Source organism: Antennarius striatus, chromosome 13, assembly GCF_040054535.1.
Source record: "Antennarius striatus isolate MH-2024 chromosome 13, ASM4005453v1, whole genome shotgun sequence".
In the NCBI taxonomy this organism is placed as follows: domain Eukaryota; kingdom Metazoa; phylum Chordata; class Actinopteri; order Lophiiformes; family Antennariidae; genus Antennarius; species Antennarius striatus.
In genome coordinates, this window is record NC_090788.1 from 18,896,996 (window position 1) to 18,914,879 (window position 17,884).

The 17,884-nt window shown below is 40.9% G+C and overlaps 1 protein-coding gene across 4 annotated transcripts in view; it reads right to left on the minus strand.

Annotated features, from left to right (window-relative positions):
- The window catches only part of nrg2a (neuregulin 2a), a 64,741-nt gene continuing 46,857 nt past the window's right edge, over nucleotides 1–17,884 (minus strand). For 2 of the 4 annotated variants that reach the window (XM_068332200.1, XM_068332199.1), the window contains exons 4-11: nucleotides 16,048–16,168; nucleotides 12,133–12,191; nucleotides 9,045–9,068; nucleotides 7,287–7,389; nucleotides 6,933–7,056; nucleotides 6,662–6,783; nucleotides 6,276–6,497; nucleotides 1–3,338 (exon numbers count right to left, since the gene is read on the minus strand). In XM_068332200.1, the coding sequence (XP_068188301.1) occupies nucleotides 2,684–3,338; nucleotides 6,276–6,497; nucleotides 6,662–6,783; nucleotides 6,933–7,056; nucleotides 7,287–7,389; nucleotides 9,045–9,068; nucleotides 12,133–12,191; nucleotides 16,048–16,168 (1,430 nt within the window). In that variant the 3' untranslated portion in view covers nucleotides 1–2,683. Of the gene's footprint in view, nucleotides 3,339–6,275; nucleotides 6,498–6,661; nucleotides 6,784–6,932; nucleotides 7,057–7,286; nucleotides 7,390–9,044; nucleotides 9,069–12,132; nucleotides 12,192–12,629; nucleotides 12,707–16,047; nucleotides 16,169–17,884 lie in introns of all 4 variants that reach the window. The other 2 variants (XM_068332202.1, XM_068332201.1) reach the window with 2 other exon arrangements.

The following is a 17,884-nucleotide window of genomic DNA, read 5'->3' on the forward strand; positions in this document are numbered from 1 at the left end:
TAAAGATTTATTTTCTCATATGAACAGGTGGATTCATTTTTCATTTTATTTTACAATCTATGACAATCTCGCATTTTTTTCCTAGCATATTTCAGGAATGACATGGGGAAAGGTTCTTTTTTATTGCTGAATATTAAACAAAATACACTTTCACTGACTGGAAAAGAATTGTCTGCTGCTTTTTTACCATGCACCCATCTAACTGTGATCACAAGGACATGCAGAAGAGAGGAGAGGTGTTCAAACATTTCAAGCGAGGGTTGAGTAAGGGGGTCAGGTTCATAAAATAAAACAGAGAGGACTGGCAGGACGCGCCGGCGACCGTCTCGATCAGACGAGAGGACAGGCAAACTGAAGTATCACAATTGTGAGAGAGTCGAGTGAGTAATCACATTTAAACTAGAGGAGCTTTTGCATTTTTTCAGACATACAAAATCAGATCCAGAGGTAAGAAACTAAATGAAATATCTGCAAGTGAGGAGTGACCAAAGACCTTTCTCTAGTAATTACACTGTGCATTTACCATATAGCATTTAGAATTGCAGATCAATCTTTTAAAAAAGTTTTTAAACCAATAATTCAGCATTCAGTTATTATTATTATTATTATTAGAAATTTAGAAATAGACCAACGGTAATGAAACATCAACTGCTCTCTCCTTCTCTTTCTCTCTGAGCCACATTTCATGGGTTTGTTCAATTCACCTTCGTATACATTTAGCGTCAGTGGTGGACAGGGGGGGGGCTTGAATGATTGGCTCCACTTTTAAAGTCATCGTCGTTTACAGATTAAATTTGAAATTACAAGATCTGCCAACAAGACAAAGCAAGTACACGGTACAATTGGAGGAGACACTACTTGGATGCTATTTGACATTACTTAGGAGTGTGTATGTAAAGTGAGGTGGTCTAAAAAACCAAGTGATAACATGAAGTCGTGGACACAGTCATTCAATGAACATGAGTATGTGAACAAGAAAGGCTGACAACTTGAAAGCTGGCTGCATAATGGCTTTAACTCAACTCATGTAAATATGCATCTATATCATGATATTTCATTCTACACTATAGGCATCACATAGTTTTTACACACAACACACTACAGTCACCTCTTAGAAAATGATGTAATCAACAGCAAAATAGAAAGTTTGCATATTATTGCATTTGTATGATCCTCCAGTTTCACAGCTATTCCACTTAAATGGTCTGGTCTGTTCAATACTGAGCTGTGTCCGCTTGGCTTTCTCTCTGCATGGGGGTGTTCAGTGAACTGGTAGACTGCACGCTAATGTTTAGGCCTTCATCATCTGAAAACCTTAGTCTTAGGTAGACCTTAACTTGAGAAAATTGAACGGGGTTTCAGATGTGTGTGTGTGTGTGTGTGTGTGTGTGTGTGTGTGTGTGTGTGTGTGTGTGTGTGTGTGTGTGTGTGTGTGTGTGTGTGCGTGCGTGTGTGTGTGTGCATGTTTAGGGGGGGGGGGGTTTGCATGTGGAAATCCTGAGACACTGTGTGGCCTTTAACGTGAGCCACGAAAACAGAATGGACACAGACAGATGATGAGGCGTGGGATTGGGGTTGAGTGGAAACAGATGCAATCTTTTTTTTTGTTTTGCCAGCACCTCTGATGGTGGGGATGGGGGGAGGGGGGGTCACCCTGTGCCAAGCAGCTCAGTGTTTGTTGGGCCTCATAACAGACTAACATGAGAAAACCTGTCTGGGGGGGAATAAAAGGGACTCGGTTGGGGCAGGCTGGGAGAGGGGCAGAATAGCTGTAAACACACCAAGCTATGACCTGCATAACATACAGCCCTAAAGCAGCCTTACCTGTTCCCCTATAGTGGGGGTAAGGGGGGTGGGGGGGCGCTGTTCTGATAGAGCACTACTCTGTGAGCCTCTGAGAGGCTCTTCATCAGCTCTGCTGAGACGACAGTAGACCTACTGTATGCATTTGATGTTACAATAATCAATGAAATACATTTGACAATCATAAATCATGCAAGCACACACACATACACACACACACACACACACACACACACACACACACACACACACACGCACACACACACACACACCCTCATTCTCTCTATCTTTGTAGATATTAGTCAAAGGGCAAAAAAAAAAAAGGATCTACACGGTATTCATCAGGCTTTCTATTTAGATCCCGAATCATAAACCCTACAGGCCAATCATATTAATGTAAACATACACTTTATGTTGAAGTGGTTTATATTGCATGACATGGAAGGGATTACGCTCCAGTGGGGGTTGGACTCCTCAAGGAATGCAACTTGGAAAGAAAGTGAAAAACGAAACCAGAGAGGAACAAAAAAACATAAATGTGTATAAAAAATGAGGCGTCCATATAAGAAAGGCTACAAAAAACCTCCACTGGCCCTCTGGCATCGGCATACAGCAAAAGGCACCACAATATTACTCTATTTTTATTTTTTTTTAACGTCGTGAAAAAACTGGCACGTCTTTATGCTGTAAATCAAAATGTACATATAAATAGAGTTTTCCCTATAAAAAAGTCTTTGCTGTTAACTAGTAGACAACTTTTGCTAAAATGAAAATAAATATTTCATTTGTTTAGAATATCTGTCAGTTATATAAAATAAAAATATTTCATATAGATGCAGGTCTATACTATATTGATTTTTTGTTGGTTCATTTTTCACTCTTAATGGGGTGTATTGTCCGGTTTGGAGCGCGAGTGTGTAAGTCTTGTATGCATGTTCCCATGCCCACTCTGCCGCCCCGATGAGTGAGAAGTCCGACTGTCCACCGGCCTGTAGATGGTGGAGGGCTCAGCATTCATGTTCTGCATACTGAGGAAGGGTGTGCTCTCACCATCCTCCTCTGACTCACTATCTGTTAGGCAGCTCCGGGACCCGTAGTCCCGAGATGCCTCGTATCCACGCGGAGCCACGTGGCCATTCAGTCTGGACCTCCGCCAGCGTCGGCTACCACTTCCACTAGACCCACTTTTCTTTGGTTGCTCCCGAGAGGAGAGATACTCCTGGGTGGTCTCATAGTCCTCCTCCTCAGCCAGCCGGTAGGGGCTGGAAGGCAGGCTGCCCCTGCTGTCGTTGAGATAGGTGCGCCGCTGCTGCCGGTAGGGCTCCTGGCACTGGGCGTCATGTAGGGGTACCTGGTAACGGCGCAGCAGAGGCTGGTCATCCTCCAAAGGGTACGGGTTGTGAATAGCAGGAGGAAGAGACATGGCATGGCTGGCATTGGGGGATGTGATCTGGAAGGTAGGCACCTGCGAGGGCAATGAGTAATGGAAATCCACCGGTGAAAGGCGGGCTGGTGTTGTAAGGGCTGACACGTATCTGTGGGAAATACAGAGAGGGAGAGAACAGTTAAGGAACACGGAGTAAAGAGCAGATGTGAGAAAGAGGAGTTGTGTTCAAAAAGCAGTGTGTGTCTCACAGGCACTCTGTTCAATGAATATTACAACATAGGTGCCAACACACAAGCAATTATGTGCACGAAAGCATGTTTTATTCAGGATTATGATAAAAGTCTAACTATGAAATGTAAAACGTTTTTCCGTGCAGAGCTTTAGCGCAGACCACATCTGTCAAACTCAAGGCACGGGGGCCAAATGTGGCCCACCACATAATTTTATGTGGCCCGCAAGAGCATAGAAGGTCAGTGTGTAAAAATAAAGGTCAAAAATGTGCTTTGACTAAAAACTACGTTTCCCAGAATGCAGTAAGTAAGCCCATTTTGAACAAAGTTAATGTCCTAACTTGTGTTTGATGTTATTTTGCTTTATTCTCTTGGATAGTTTGATCCTTGATTGATGGAGTTCTGTGGGTTTAATAACCTGACACATTAAAATGATTTATGTTATAACAGAGAAACATGTAAACATATTTATTTGGTGTAACTGTAATTTTTGTGATGTGAATAACCAAATTCAGAGTTATTTAACATTAAGGAGTAGTTACATTTATTTTACATTGCAGTTACAATTATTACATTTATAAGTTACATTTATTAGTCGCATGATGTGGAGCTCGGTGAAACTGACTTCGACACACCCGCCGTAGACGTTCCCTTGAGCTTACCTGCTTGAAAGCTAAGTTTCACCCTGAACAGACCGGGTGCCATCTTTACAGTCTTTTCAAAAAAACTGACATTCCAGCAATTTATTAAATGATTTTTCCAAATACAGAGTGATTTTTTTTTTTAACTTGGGAAAAACATGTTTTAGTTTACATTCTAATACAGACAATTCTTGTCCTGTAGTTGCTCATTTTGAAAAATTGCAGAACTAAGAAATGCCTTCAGTGGGAAGTTAATGTCATGTTGTTCAAGGATCCACTTTGTGTTTTGTTTTGTTTTTTGCTTCAGTTAATATCCTTGGACCTTATTACACACAAATAGAGCAATGATGTTGACGGTGACCAGTTTCAGAAGTGACATTCTTAATTTTCGTGGTCAACATCCGGGTGATTCAGACATGCTTTAAATGTTTAAGGTTGAAACAAATTAAGACAACACTTTCGACTGTCCAAATTGCAGGGTTAAATCTTGTTAATGACCTTTGCATGCATTTTTTTTTAAAATAACTTGTTCATATTTGAGATTCTCAGGTCACTGAAACAAAATCCCACCCCGAGGCCATCAGGCAGAAGCAGCTGATGTTCGCTTCTCTTCAGGCTGTTCTAACAACTGAAGGGTGACGAAACTATCTCCTACTGCTCAATTCAGCTCCAGACCAACATGACCAACAGGTTATCTAGTCAACCCAATGCACTGCATGCTCCTGCTCTAAAAACAAACCATCCAAAAATGAATTTGTGAAAAATGAGCGGGAAAACCTCTATAAAATCTCCATCCAAAGCCAAACCTTCTGAACAGACTGAACGTCAGCTCCAGCTGGCATACACCGAGTCAACATATTCAAACACGCTGTATTTGTTTTGTTTATTCCCATTAATATATGAATAAACACCCCTGATCAATACCACAACCATAGCAACACAACCAAAGCAGCTGTAATGAAAATGTTAGCTACTGTCCTCCGTAAGAGAAATATACCCAATCAGCCTCGTCTTAGGCAGTAGACATCAGCATTAGCAAAGGTAGGTAGGTAGACCTGTTGGGCACACATCGATGATGTGTCAAAGCAACACAGTTTTACCTAAACTTGCTTTCATTTGTATTTCCAAAAAAAGAAAAGCAGCTTCATGCATGCTGTGCTGTGGTCATCATGTTACATAAGGTTTTGCATGTTATTTCCAACTCTAAACATGTGGCGTTCAATTGCAGGGTCGTAGAGCCAGATTTGATCCGTCTAAATGGATCATTGTTCCCTTTCTTTAAAAAAAAAAAGAAGCTGCCTATTGGCAGAAATGTTTTCTTACTTAATCATACAGTCGATATTTATACAGGGCTCCCATTGTGCTTCCATGGTTCACAATTTTCTCACAGCTCTGTGCTGATGGAAGCTTTTTGAGGAGGGAGCAGGAACAGAATTGCGGGATTTTTGGGTTTACCTATTGAGCCACATAAAATAGTCAAGGCGTGGATCTCAAAAAAAGGAAGGTCAACATCAGGCCACGGGTGACACAGAGTATTACTGAAATATATAACATGTGGAAACCCGAGAGCCCAATTTTCAGAGTGAATCAATTCATAGCTCACATGAAAGACCAGCTCTGCATTACGGGAAATATGTTTGTTTGCCCATGTTTTTACCCAGAGTCATGGGGAGGGAGATTGATATCTTGGTGCTTTGAGTGCAGAAATAGAAGGATAAATATAGCCAGCTTTGGAGTTGCTGAAAGGCTGTTTTTCCACACTTCTGACAGAAAGAGCTGCGTCTTCCTGGTTCCATTCTGTGTGCAAAGCTAAGCTGAACCCATCATGAACCTATCTCTGAGACACAAAGGTGATATCGACATCTTCTAGTGTATCTAGGCCAGAATATTATTATTTCCCCCAAAAAACACCATCTTGGTCCTTTTGTAAAATTAAAGGGAACACTTAAATTAAAATTTACATACTATCCAGGGAATAATGTGATAGCAGCTGTATGCCCAAGACTTCCCAATAAAATAAGCACCATTTTTCACTCTTGCCTACCTTAGCGTATTTCATCATCATGCCTGCTGTGTGTCAGTTTTCCACTGAGTCTCTCAGAGTGCCCTGACTGGGCTCTCGAGGCTGAGAGAGAACCAGCAAGAGAGAGGAAACTTCTCAAAATGTTCATAACAAACCCAGTGCTATATTAGCCACACAGGCCTGTTTCCCACCTGTCGCTGTGCGGAGAGTCTCCCAGCGAGTCAAAGGAGTCTTTATAATGCAGGCCCGGCCGATTGGAGTCGGAGTAACCACAGTGTGCAGCGCGCCGGGCCCTTGCCTCCATGCAAGCGGGACTGCTGCATTTACTGGTCCCCACGGATGATGACATCATTCCCGGCGAGTCAGAGAGGATGCTATCAGAATGTTGCAGGCTCCATGTTCGTTCCTCGTGTCTGACAAATAATACAGGTGTCAAAGCCAGTGTGATTCCCTCTTCTAATTGAAGGCACAATAATGTTTTGGTTTTTTTTTTTTTTCTAAAGAGGTGCACCTGTCCAGAAGAAGAGCTTTTTAACTGAATGCAAGCAGACATGCGCTGTGAATGCTGGGTATTCACCTGTGAGTTGATGAATGGGCTCGCGTGGAAGAGTTGTGGGATCTGGAGGAGGCATGGCTGGCAGGGAACTCCGTTACAGGCCGTATGACTCGTTCAGTTGCAGGGACATTTTTTGATATGTACTGTGTTGGGGGAGAAAAAAAAATCGATTTAACAGGATTTGTGAAAAAAAAAAAAAAATCAGCTTTGATTATATAACTGACCATAAAACCATTTGGTTTACATCTGTGTGCGTGACTTCATAATGTTTGGAATCATATGAGAAACTCACATCTACCATAGGGATTTCTTCTGGGCCAGGTCCTGGGTGATTGGGTCCGTTGGCTAGGTTACGATTAGGATGTTCTGGACACATGTTTTGTCGCAGATGATTGTGCATCTTCTTTCTTTGTTTCCTGTTAAGCAGCAGTCGGTTATTCTTTCCTCTTTTTTAAATTTTTTTTTACATAAACTAAGTTATCTGGACTACAGCAAATAAATGTACAATTCTCATCTACGTTGCCTTACAGCAGCTTCAGTATACAGTTATTTTTGAATAATATATGAGGTGATAGAAACCTGACAGGAAAAGCTTTGTGTTAAAAAAAAAAATCATTACATGAATCATTAATCAAGCAGGACTTACTTGGTTTTGCAGTAGGCAACCACACAAACGATGCCCACCACCAACAAAGCCACACAAATACCCGTGATTGTCAGGACTCTTTTCTGGTAGAGCTCCTCTGCCTCTGTCAACATCGCACCCACAGACACACACAGACGCACCCACACACACACGTCAGGTGCACACAGTTAAGGAGAAGGAGAAGGAGAAAAAAAATTAGTGTCTCCAAGGTGCAGGTTTCTACTTTTTTACTGTCAATGTGCATGACTTTATTTTTTGTGACTAAATCCTGAGCAGTATGAAGCTTCGTATTCCTTCCTACCAAATAAAACATGCTGTGTGTGTGTGAGTGCGTTCAAGTGTGTGTGTGTGTGGGTGGGAGTTAAAAGCAATGTATTAATGTATTAAGAAACTGATTCTCTAAGTCTTTCCAAATGATGTCATATTTTAATCAATCAGCAGAGCTTGCAAACTATGTTGGATAGAAACTATAGATCTAAGCCTGAGGTCTGCTGGGTGATGCATCTATCTATCATGGTGCCGACATGATCAACAACCCTAACCACTTAGAAAAGTCTTCATCTACTCAGGTATTTAGTAAACACAATGATGAGAGGTGATTTGACAGTAATTCATCAAACAATTTCAAGATGAAGCATCATTAAATATAAACCTCAAACTGATGCTTTTTGCCTTTCCAGAGAATAGCTTCTGTGAGTTTAAGGTAAACTCTTTGTGTCTTCAGGGGTAGCGATGGAGCGAAAGAAGTAATGTCATGAATAAAACATGTCATGAAAATAAATTGAATTTGTATCACTTTTAACCTTCCATCTAAGGTTTCCATCTTTTCGTTCTGCAGCATCTATTTTTTAAGGGGGTGCACCAAATTGTTGTCCATTGTCCGACACCATAGATGAATAATTAATGATATTGGTGTTGGCATAAGAACACAAAGTCCGCGTGGACTGGTACATAAATGGACTTGTAGAAGTACACAATCTCTGGGAAGATCCGTCTTGTGTTTATTTTACGCTCCCAACCACTGAAGCACTTTTCTGGAAAATGCAGCAGAAAACAACAGCTAACAGTAAAAGGAAAAGTGGAAATAGTGGCAGATAAGAGACAAACATGACCGAGGGGGGGGGGGGTTCTAAATATAGCATTGCATGCTCACATCACAGCATCCTCTTTGAAGAAATGATTCAAACCAGTAACACAGATGTTATATTTCAATCTTTAAAGTAACATATCAATTCTGCTATAAAGATAGGAGATGCAAGGAACATGGGCAAAGATCAGACATACGTGAGGAGAAAGAGAGATGGCATATCAAAAGGAAAAGGTCTGGATTGGGTAGGTAGAGATGAAGATTGAGCAATGACATCTGGTAGCTACAAACATGACACATCATGCTTGTTACAGATGGAATGAGGAACCGAAAAAAAAATCAGTCCGAAGAGCAATAAAATGCTATCATGAAGTGAAGACGGGAAACGCAGTTAATAGTAACAATTTCTTTCATTGCACATGTTTCCTGTGAGAGGCGGTGACATCCGTGTTAATGATGTTTGATGGAGGGGGGTCAGTTGGATTGACTTGAGGATCGGTCGTTAAAATGAGTTACGATAGGATTGATTGAGAGATCGATCGGTTAATCAAGGGGACAATATGATTTACAGTTCAAACCACATGACAGAACGGGAGCAAGTCAAAATGAAGAAACATCGATTTTTAGCAGCTATGCTATAGGACTGAGAATCAAAACGGATTGGTTCATACCCATAAATTCAATCCCAAGATGCTCTGCCATTGCAGAGGAGTTGACAGATGGAAGAGAAACAAAAAGAAAAAGACCAGATTAAGAGAGTGATACCTTCCAACCAACAGTGGAGCGCACAAAAATAGACATTACAGCAGAGCAGACAACAAACACTTTGTCAGAAACGGCAAAGACGTGACACCGAAGCACATAAACATCATGCAACACACACATCGGAGCATGCAACACAAAACTAAGTCACTGCATAATCTTTAAATGTTTACATTTGCCTATTCTGTGAGATTTCTATCGTTGTATGTCTCAGCACGGTCCGGCGTTACTGTTGCACGGTCTAATGTTACTGCCTTCAGGGGCATTTAGGCACTTCGTTCTCAAGCAACTTTTTAAAAGAGGTTTCAGGTGTGCAGAAGGTGCCAAGTCATTAGTTATCAAAAGAACATATTAGGACTACATAACTGCTCTTAATGCTTCAGCGTGAGGAAAACATGCGTCATCGGCTGAGATTACCTGCACTTTCAGTCTTTTGCTCTCTAAAAAACACCACAATGTCATCTTGTGGAACACACCCATCACATGAACAGGCAAGTTACAAGGAGTGTATTTGTACAGTATTGGAGCAATCACACTCATTTAGAAGAATTATCGTTCGAACTAATAGAACAAGGCAACTCGGGGGCCGTAGAGAGGCTTCACCAACTAGCAGAGCCCCGTATCTCGGGCGGCCCCGCTTTGCTTTACTTGGGTTAAAGAAAATCCCAGCTGTTCTTATGACAACATGCTCATGCTAAGCCAAGTCCTTATGGCGGAGGAGCAGAAACCATCCTCCTTCTCTTTGGCATCTCTTGGGGATGGGAGGCGCCCCTGCAGGAGGCGGGCCTTTAAGTAGGGAATAGATGTGTGTGTGTGTGTGTGTGTGTGTGTGTGTGTGTGTGTGTGTGTGTGTGTGTGTGTGTGTGTGTGTGTGTGTGTGTGTGTGTGTGTGTATGCACATGTGACTGCTCGATGAGAGAAAATGTGATTTATTCTCCTTAATTGAGAGCAGAAAATGTGAAATATGTAAGAGGCCAATAAAACTTAAATCCTCTACATCTATCATGTCTGAGCGCGGCTTTCATGAACCCAATTTCTATTGTGGAAATCCACGTTTGAGCCAATGAGAGGTTACGCAGAGGCTACCCATACTTTGAAAAATGATATTTCTTCTTGCAGTTGGATTGAGTGAAAGGTCACTCTTTTCTGTTTTAAATTACAGCTTTTGATCTCAGTGGGGATTTGCATGTAAATGGTGCATCTTGACTTATTATTGATTGTTATTTTGAATTGTTATGTGCATATAGACAGTTTTGAATGTATGAGAATGTAGACCGAGCCATTGAAGCCCGGTCCATGTGGCTGAGATGAGAACTGGAAGTAAACGCTGTTTTCTTGATGCAGGCGCACAGCTGCACTGAAGTTAAACAATATGAAGAAAAAGCGGGTGAGTGTAGGAAAATCACTCCCACTCCCACTCCCACTCCCACTCCCACTGTCTACTCTGCCAAAAAAACAAGCAATTTCAGCACAGCGCATTACGGCTTAATGTGAGATAAAATTACTTAGTAGTGAGGATGGGGGGGTTCACACTGTACTCTGCCAACATGCAACAAACTATTCTATTTTCCTGTTGTCACTATCAAGCTACTGCAAATCAGATGCAGCTAGTTATTTTCTAACTGTAATGTTACTTTTAGCTTCAGCCACACGGGCCTGCAAAGACATGATGCGGACAAAAAGCAGGAAGCCCGCATGAGATCGCAATTATCTGTATGAATTACAGACTTAACGTTATTATCACACACTATCCTGTTTTGTTTTGTTTTTTCCCACAGAGCCAAGCCAATGAAATCATAAAGATATTAACGCTTATGTCAGAACAGTCTTTCAGTTTGACTGTCTAATAAACCATTAACTAATATTAATGTGTAAAATAAGATCATGATTTCAGAATTGAATGGATGATCTGGTGGTTTTCAAATAAGTATCCCTAGGAGGGAAATCAAACCAGAGTTCTCTTGCAAAACCTCAATCTAATTTTCTGTATAATACTGCAGTTGACTGATCGGTGTGATGTCATGTGAAACAGTGCAGGTGTTATCTTACCGTGTGTAAGGTTGCTTGGCACGGCTGTGATTCTCGTGCAGCTCTGAGTGCATCTGTTGTGAGAGCACCAATTTGTAGCTACTTCTAAAGCAGTGTATGCAGGCAGCAAACACACATTTAAATAACTTCTGAGAATGTTTTGGACCTTTAGGCGATCACAAATTAACTTGAAGATCAAAACACATTTCAAATTTCATTCCGGCTCACCGGAAATTTATCATGTTGGTTTGTATATACAGTATGACCAACATACTGATACACACATAGTTATTATGACTTGAGTCATGATTTTAAAATTATCTATGAAGAAATTATAAATGTTCCATCTGGTTTGTCTGGAATACAGAACACAGAGTCTGTAATAAAAACAAGGGAGTATAAAATTTGCACTTGAGCTGATCAGATCATTTGATTGATGGCACTCGGCAAACATTTCTTTCCCAGTTAAGCCAATACACCACCTACCGCATCAGTCATTTTTCCATGCCTATTAGTTCATACTAATTGTCCTATCTTTTCTTTTCATCTATCAGCTCTAATGGAATTATGCATGCTTGTGTTTGCGTCTGATTGTATCAGCATCATTAGTAAGTGAGCTAAGGGTGCGGTTTTAGTAAATGTTTAGCCAGACTGTGCTATTACACGGAGCGGACCTTGTGTAAAAAATGACTTCCACAAAGGATCCATATTACGACGCCTCCTGACTTTTTGTCAAATCAATCATACGTTATTCTGAGAATGCAGATGCAACACACTGGAAGATTAAGTGTACACAGTATCACATGCAAGAACAGACAAATAAACTATGCCAGCTTGTGAATGAGTCATCAGAGGTGTTACAGACACGACCATTAGGTAATAACAGGAAATGAAAGCGATCTAAAGACACGGCATGCACGCATGACACCAGAGCAGTCAGACAGTGACAGAAGAGGGAGTTGGACATACGGTAGAAACTGGCCATAACGTAGGTTTGACAGCGATCACCAGTAAAGTCATTTGGACACCTAATGGAAAGAAACACAGCCACAAAAAGAGAGGGAGGAGGAGGAGGGTGGTGGATGAGTGAAGAGGAACAGAGAGGGAGAGAGAGAGAGAGAGGGTGGAGGGGGAAAGGAGAGTATGTGTAAGAAAAATGAAGAGGGAGACAGGGAGGGAGGGAGAGAGAGGGAGGGAGGGAGAGGCAGAGAGACACAGAATTAGAACAACAGAACAACTAGACAGCAGAAGCAGAGTGATCCCACGGATGGCACCGCTACACGTGAACACGGTTGCAGCGCGCAGCTCATTGCATGTTGACCTGAGAAAGAGAGAATAGGGAGAAGAAAGAGCAAGATAACTGTGTAGGGAGAGAGGGAGGGGGGGGGGGTGCAGCAGGAGTCCACAGAGGTAATCCAGTGCCAACTGTGTCTCTGTTCTCAGCTGCTCATATTAGGTGAACATACTTTTGAAAGGATTGGGCATGTACAACCGCAGCGGCTCATTCCGTAAGCATCGAGGGCCGGAGTATCCACCTGGACATCTGGGAAGGAGCAGACACGTGTTATGAGGAGGAAAACACAGGAGATGAGATGTACGCTAAACATTATTGTGACTTTTAATAGTATATGGTTTAAGGTATGGTTAATGCATACAAACAAAGGGAAAACATCAGTTTGGTGTTATGTGCACACTGGCACACCTAAGACAGAATTAATGATGAATGTGGAGATCGATAAAAACAGAAAATTACATTTTACTATGATTAATAACAATATCATTAAAAATTACTATGATAAACTTTCCTTGAAAAAGTTATGTAAGTGAATATAAGTTAAGCTACTTGGAAAAACAATAAACTTTTTAACCTTCAAAAAGGTAAAAAAAAAAAAAGGAAAAATAGGAATCATTAAAAAAAATGACTCCAAATATGATCCAAGGTTCTGAAAGACATTAAACACAATACAGAAATACATAAAGACATGGATGGACATGAAGCTATACAAAGAGCCCAGACAGGAAAAGGCTGCGTCTCTTTTTGAACTTTGATGGATGAAGGAACACAGATGTCGATGAGATCGAGGTCAAAAAATATGGGTTGTATCCGAGGATAAGCATGTGCTGCTTTGTTGGTTATCAATAAATCAACTCTAGCAAGCACATAGTTCAAAGCTGAAACAGGGGATATGTTGGGTTTTTTTTCCTCTTGGCGTCCGTTGTGAGGCTGGACATCGAGTACCAAAGAAGTCTTAAAGAGGAATTAAATGAAATTGGAATTCCCACCACAGAAGAGTTTTGTGAGCACAGAGATCGCCTCAGTGGGAAAGCGTGACTGGACGACTCTCTTTACTCGCACATTCAAGCACACGTCATGACAATTTTTTCTGACATGCAGCTCCATATATTTTCTTAACTGGAGACAAACTACTGTATCATCACCATCAAGTGTATTGGGACAAATTATATTCCCCTCATTATACCTCCATTAGGATGAGCAGTTGGTCTTTTAGGGGCACCAGCATTCCACTTCCAGTCACAACTTGGAGCACTAATCCAACAAAGGTCACCGCTCATGATTTACTGGTTTCACACAACGCCTCCCAGGAGCACCATAACATTCAGCATTAAATTACTCATCTTGAGTGATGGTGTTTAACTGGGGGATCGCACCACTTTAGACCAAGGAACCTTGGCTGAATGATGAAAAGAAATAAACTGTCGCTACATAGTTTAGAAATCAGATGAATTTGCAAATATTCACAGTGGTGCAGCTGCAAACCACATTATCGCTTTTTCATTTTTAGTTTAGAAATAGAAGATATAAATCCTTGTCTTCATTTACTGTAATCTGAGAGAATATAAAAGCAAAACAGTTTGAAGAGGAGAAATGAGAGTTCTACCATGTGCTCCTCTACATGTATCCTCCCTGTTTGATCCAGCAGACATAAGCCATCCATTCCTGCCTCAAGACCCACTGAGAAGGTCTTTGATCAAATATTTGATAAAACTCTCACCATGTTTCTCTAAAAATAAACCTCTTTCATTGAAACCTATTTATGTTCTCCTAATGAAATGATGAAACAACAAGTAATCTACCGGGGTCAGCCATCACCAGTGCTGCTGCTTTTCTCTTTCATATCTTTGTTAAACAATTTCTTCAAATAATGAATCAAATGACTGACGTTTTACTATTGTCAAATTATTGTACAGTACATCAGAATTACGATAAAACAAGAGAAAAAAACCCATTGAACTCAAACTGTTCATTGTAATGTGTCAGTGTGTCTATATTTAGCACCAAATTTAACAGACAAATGAAATTATTGTGCATTCAGCTGGAGCCAATCATCCACTCATTTTACAGGTAACTTCTACGAAGGAAACCACCAGCAAACAAATGTTGACTTTAGTCAGTTGCTCACTTTGGGTCATTTATTAACCTTAGCTCTCCTCATTACAAAGTCTATTCCTCAAAGTAAGGGAACTGTGAACAAAAGAAGGACTAGCATTCTGCAGTCCTCCTTCAGCCGGTGAGTAATGCCCTCTGAAACCTGGCCCGGATCGAATGAGATTGCTGTGGGGTTTCTTCATTGTGTTATCCAACTTTTGTAGACCCCAACCCCAATCGTGAGTGATTTAGGTGCTGCAAGTGACTTATTGCTACCTCCAAATTGTATGCAGCGTATTGAGTGATTGTTATGGCAGGCCATCTGGAAACAGGAGCATCACCAGTGTTTCATCTCTATTGGCAACTAACTAATGCCATCATGACATGCGGTCCAGCAGTGATACAATATACTATATGAAAGCTTTCACTGGATACTGTTTGGTTTTACATATATTCTATAAATTTATGTACTTTTCACATTTGACGCATCAATTGATTGATGGAGCAGTGACTGCACTTAACAAATATTTCAAATGTTGATTAATTTACAGATTATTTTCTACGTTAACTGATTCATTCGTTGGCTCACAAATGACATTTAATTTCTTATTTCATTTAGCTCTGTTTCGATTCCGGATAGCAAATATAATATACAAAATAAGGAAAAGATACCAATTTTAGATATTTTTCTTTAAAAAGTAGCTTTTTAAAAAAAAAAAAAAAATCAAATCTGTCACACCTTAATATTCACTGATTCATCTTTTTTTTTTCCTTTACAGATTAAAAGTTGACATTGTGGAGTATAACTGACAAAAAAAGCCAGAAAGTAAACCGTTTTTCAATAATAACATCATGAGCGTCATGCCAAAATAACATTTGTCCACCTCAAGGCAGATGCAAACTAATATGTAAATGTCAGGGGATAAAAAAGGTTGTTTCTGTGATTATGTCAGCCTGCTTTCTTCCTGAAAAGCTGAGATACACACTTCCTGCAGCGCACTTTACACACAGGTCCTGATCCCTTGTGCCAAAGATCCTCAAATGTAAGCAATGCTTCTATTTACCTCACTGGGGGCCTCTAACAGGCATAAATATTTGCTCACTACTAAAACCAGTGACTCACGACATTTTGAAAAGGCTTTTAATGTGCAGCTCTCCTGTACACTAAACATGACTTAAAAGGATGAGCACACCGTTGCTTCGCTCCACTATTAGTGTTAAAGTACACAACAGGTGGGTAGTTAGGCAGACAGGCAGCAGTTTCCTGTGATGTGTTGCTGCTGCTGCTGAAAGAAAGAAGAAGAACGGAAATCAAGTGCGCTCATGATAATAAACAGTGGGATAAAAGAAAACTGAAGTTAGGACGTTGAGGAATATTGATACTGTCAGGACAGACTTTGCATCAAGGATGCGGGCCGAACACTCGCGACAAGGACGACGAGTTCACGAGGAGAATTTGATTTTCAAGGTGAAACCGAAAAACAAAGAGGACTCACTTGCAGGACAGCTGATTTATACCATGTATGAAGTAACAGTCACCGCCATTCACACAGAAGGTCTTTTCTGTGTCGTTGCATTTTCTGGCATGGCCTGAGCCTGGAGATAGCGTTGTGGTTACTGGAAGAGAAAAAGAGAGAGAAAAAGAACCATTAGAACCAGTTCCATTTATCTGAATCAGCATTTATTTTAAATGTCAGTTTGACCCAGAGGGGATGAATATTAAAGAATTGGACATTAAATAAGAAGAGAACATGATATATGATCAGACACAAGGTTTTTTTTTGTTTGTATAAATGTACTTGCTTTTATTTAATGAGAATGATAGAGTTGCAACTCGTCAAGTAATCTCAGTATTGCTCACATTACACACTCGTATCTCCAGGAGATCTCTTTTAAGTTTTCCTTCGACGAATGTAATTGTGTCTCTCAGCAGTGTTGACACGATCTCAAGAAGTTCTATGAGCAAAGATAAATATTTCCCCGAGATAGCGTAGGAGTTGTTTATGCGTTGAGTCAGGTCCTTGGAATGGCCCAAAATGTCATGTATCTGTGTTTAACCCCCCCCCCCCCCCGGCTAAATAGATATAATATGTTTGGGATGAAGTGTGCTTATCAGGAGGTGAAACGGAGCCATTTGAAGGAAGAGACGTGCTGAGAGAAGTTCACACTGGCAGAAAAAAGGAGCATGCATTTGCATCTCAGGTGTTGACATGTGATTATTGCCGTGTTCCTGATGCCAAATTCCATTAATGCCCTTTCAGAACATGACAGTATGTTGGGAAGACTACAAAAGCTCCAGATTGGAGGAACTTTACGACATCCGCTTTAATGATCATTCATATACAGGATGATACATCTACTATTGAAATAGGGTTTGATTCAGCTTGGCTCTGATCTATACTAGGACATTTGCCACCAGAACTATATTTCAACAACTTTTATTTTATTGCACAGCTGGCGAAGTCGGTTTGACAGAGACGTGTGCATCTTGTTCAGAAGCAGCCAAAGTTAATTTGCGTGCTAGTTAGCATAATAAACGAATGACATCAGTCTGCGCTTCACTTGCCAAGTGAGAGTAAACACCATATTGTTACTTAAACTAGAAACATGTGGTAAATATGTAATCATTTATTACCAGTATTAGAAAAGCCACCGCTACCGTCAGCCAGCTACTGTGCTCCGTTTTTGACTTGCTGACATAAATCTACAGCTGGTTCACTCCAAAGAGATGTGCAGCTGGGATTTATAACTGACCCCTTTTGGACTTGAAGAGGTAGTACATTAAAGTCTGTGTCGTAAGCTGTCATTATATTGTTATCTTGAAGTTCCATAAAGTGATTTAATGTCTCCGACATAACATACCTTAGCGCCCCAATCACCATTACCTCACCATTTTACAAAAGAACATTTCCAGTTTCACCAGTTAATCAGGAGTATCTCTTCACCACGCCTGACCTCACACTTAGAGCGCTGGCGTGTGAAAAATCCTAATAAAAAAAGATCAAACAAAGGAAGGAACCTGAAAACATTGTAAAAAGGGAAGAAAAACCTCCTACGCTCTCAGAACAGGACTTATGTAGTCTTCACCTAGAAAACGCAGAAAAACGCTGCACAAATGTCTTCCTAGGGCCAGCAGTGGATCCCAGAATGCACTGGTGGGAGGATGGGGGGGGGCATCCTGGACAGATCATCAGTCCTCTGCAGGGCATACACACACACACACGCACACACACATACACGCGCACAGTCACACACTTGCAAATGATCTCCACTCCACCTGGCTTGCATGTGGGTGGACTGTGGGTGGAAAACAGACGACCCGGAGAAGAACCC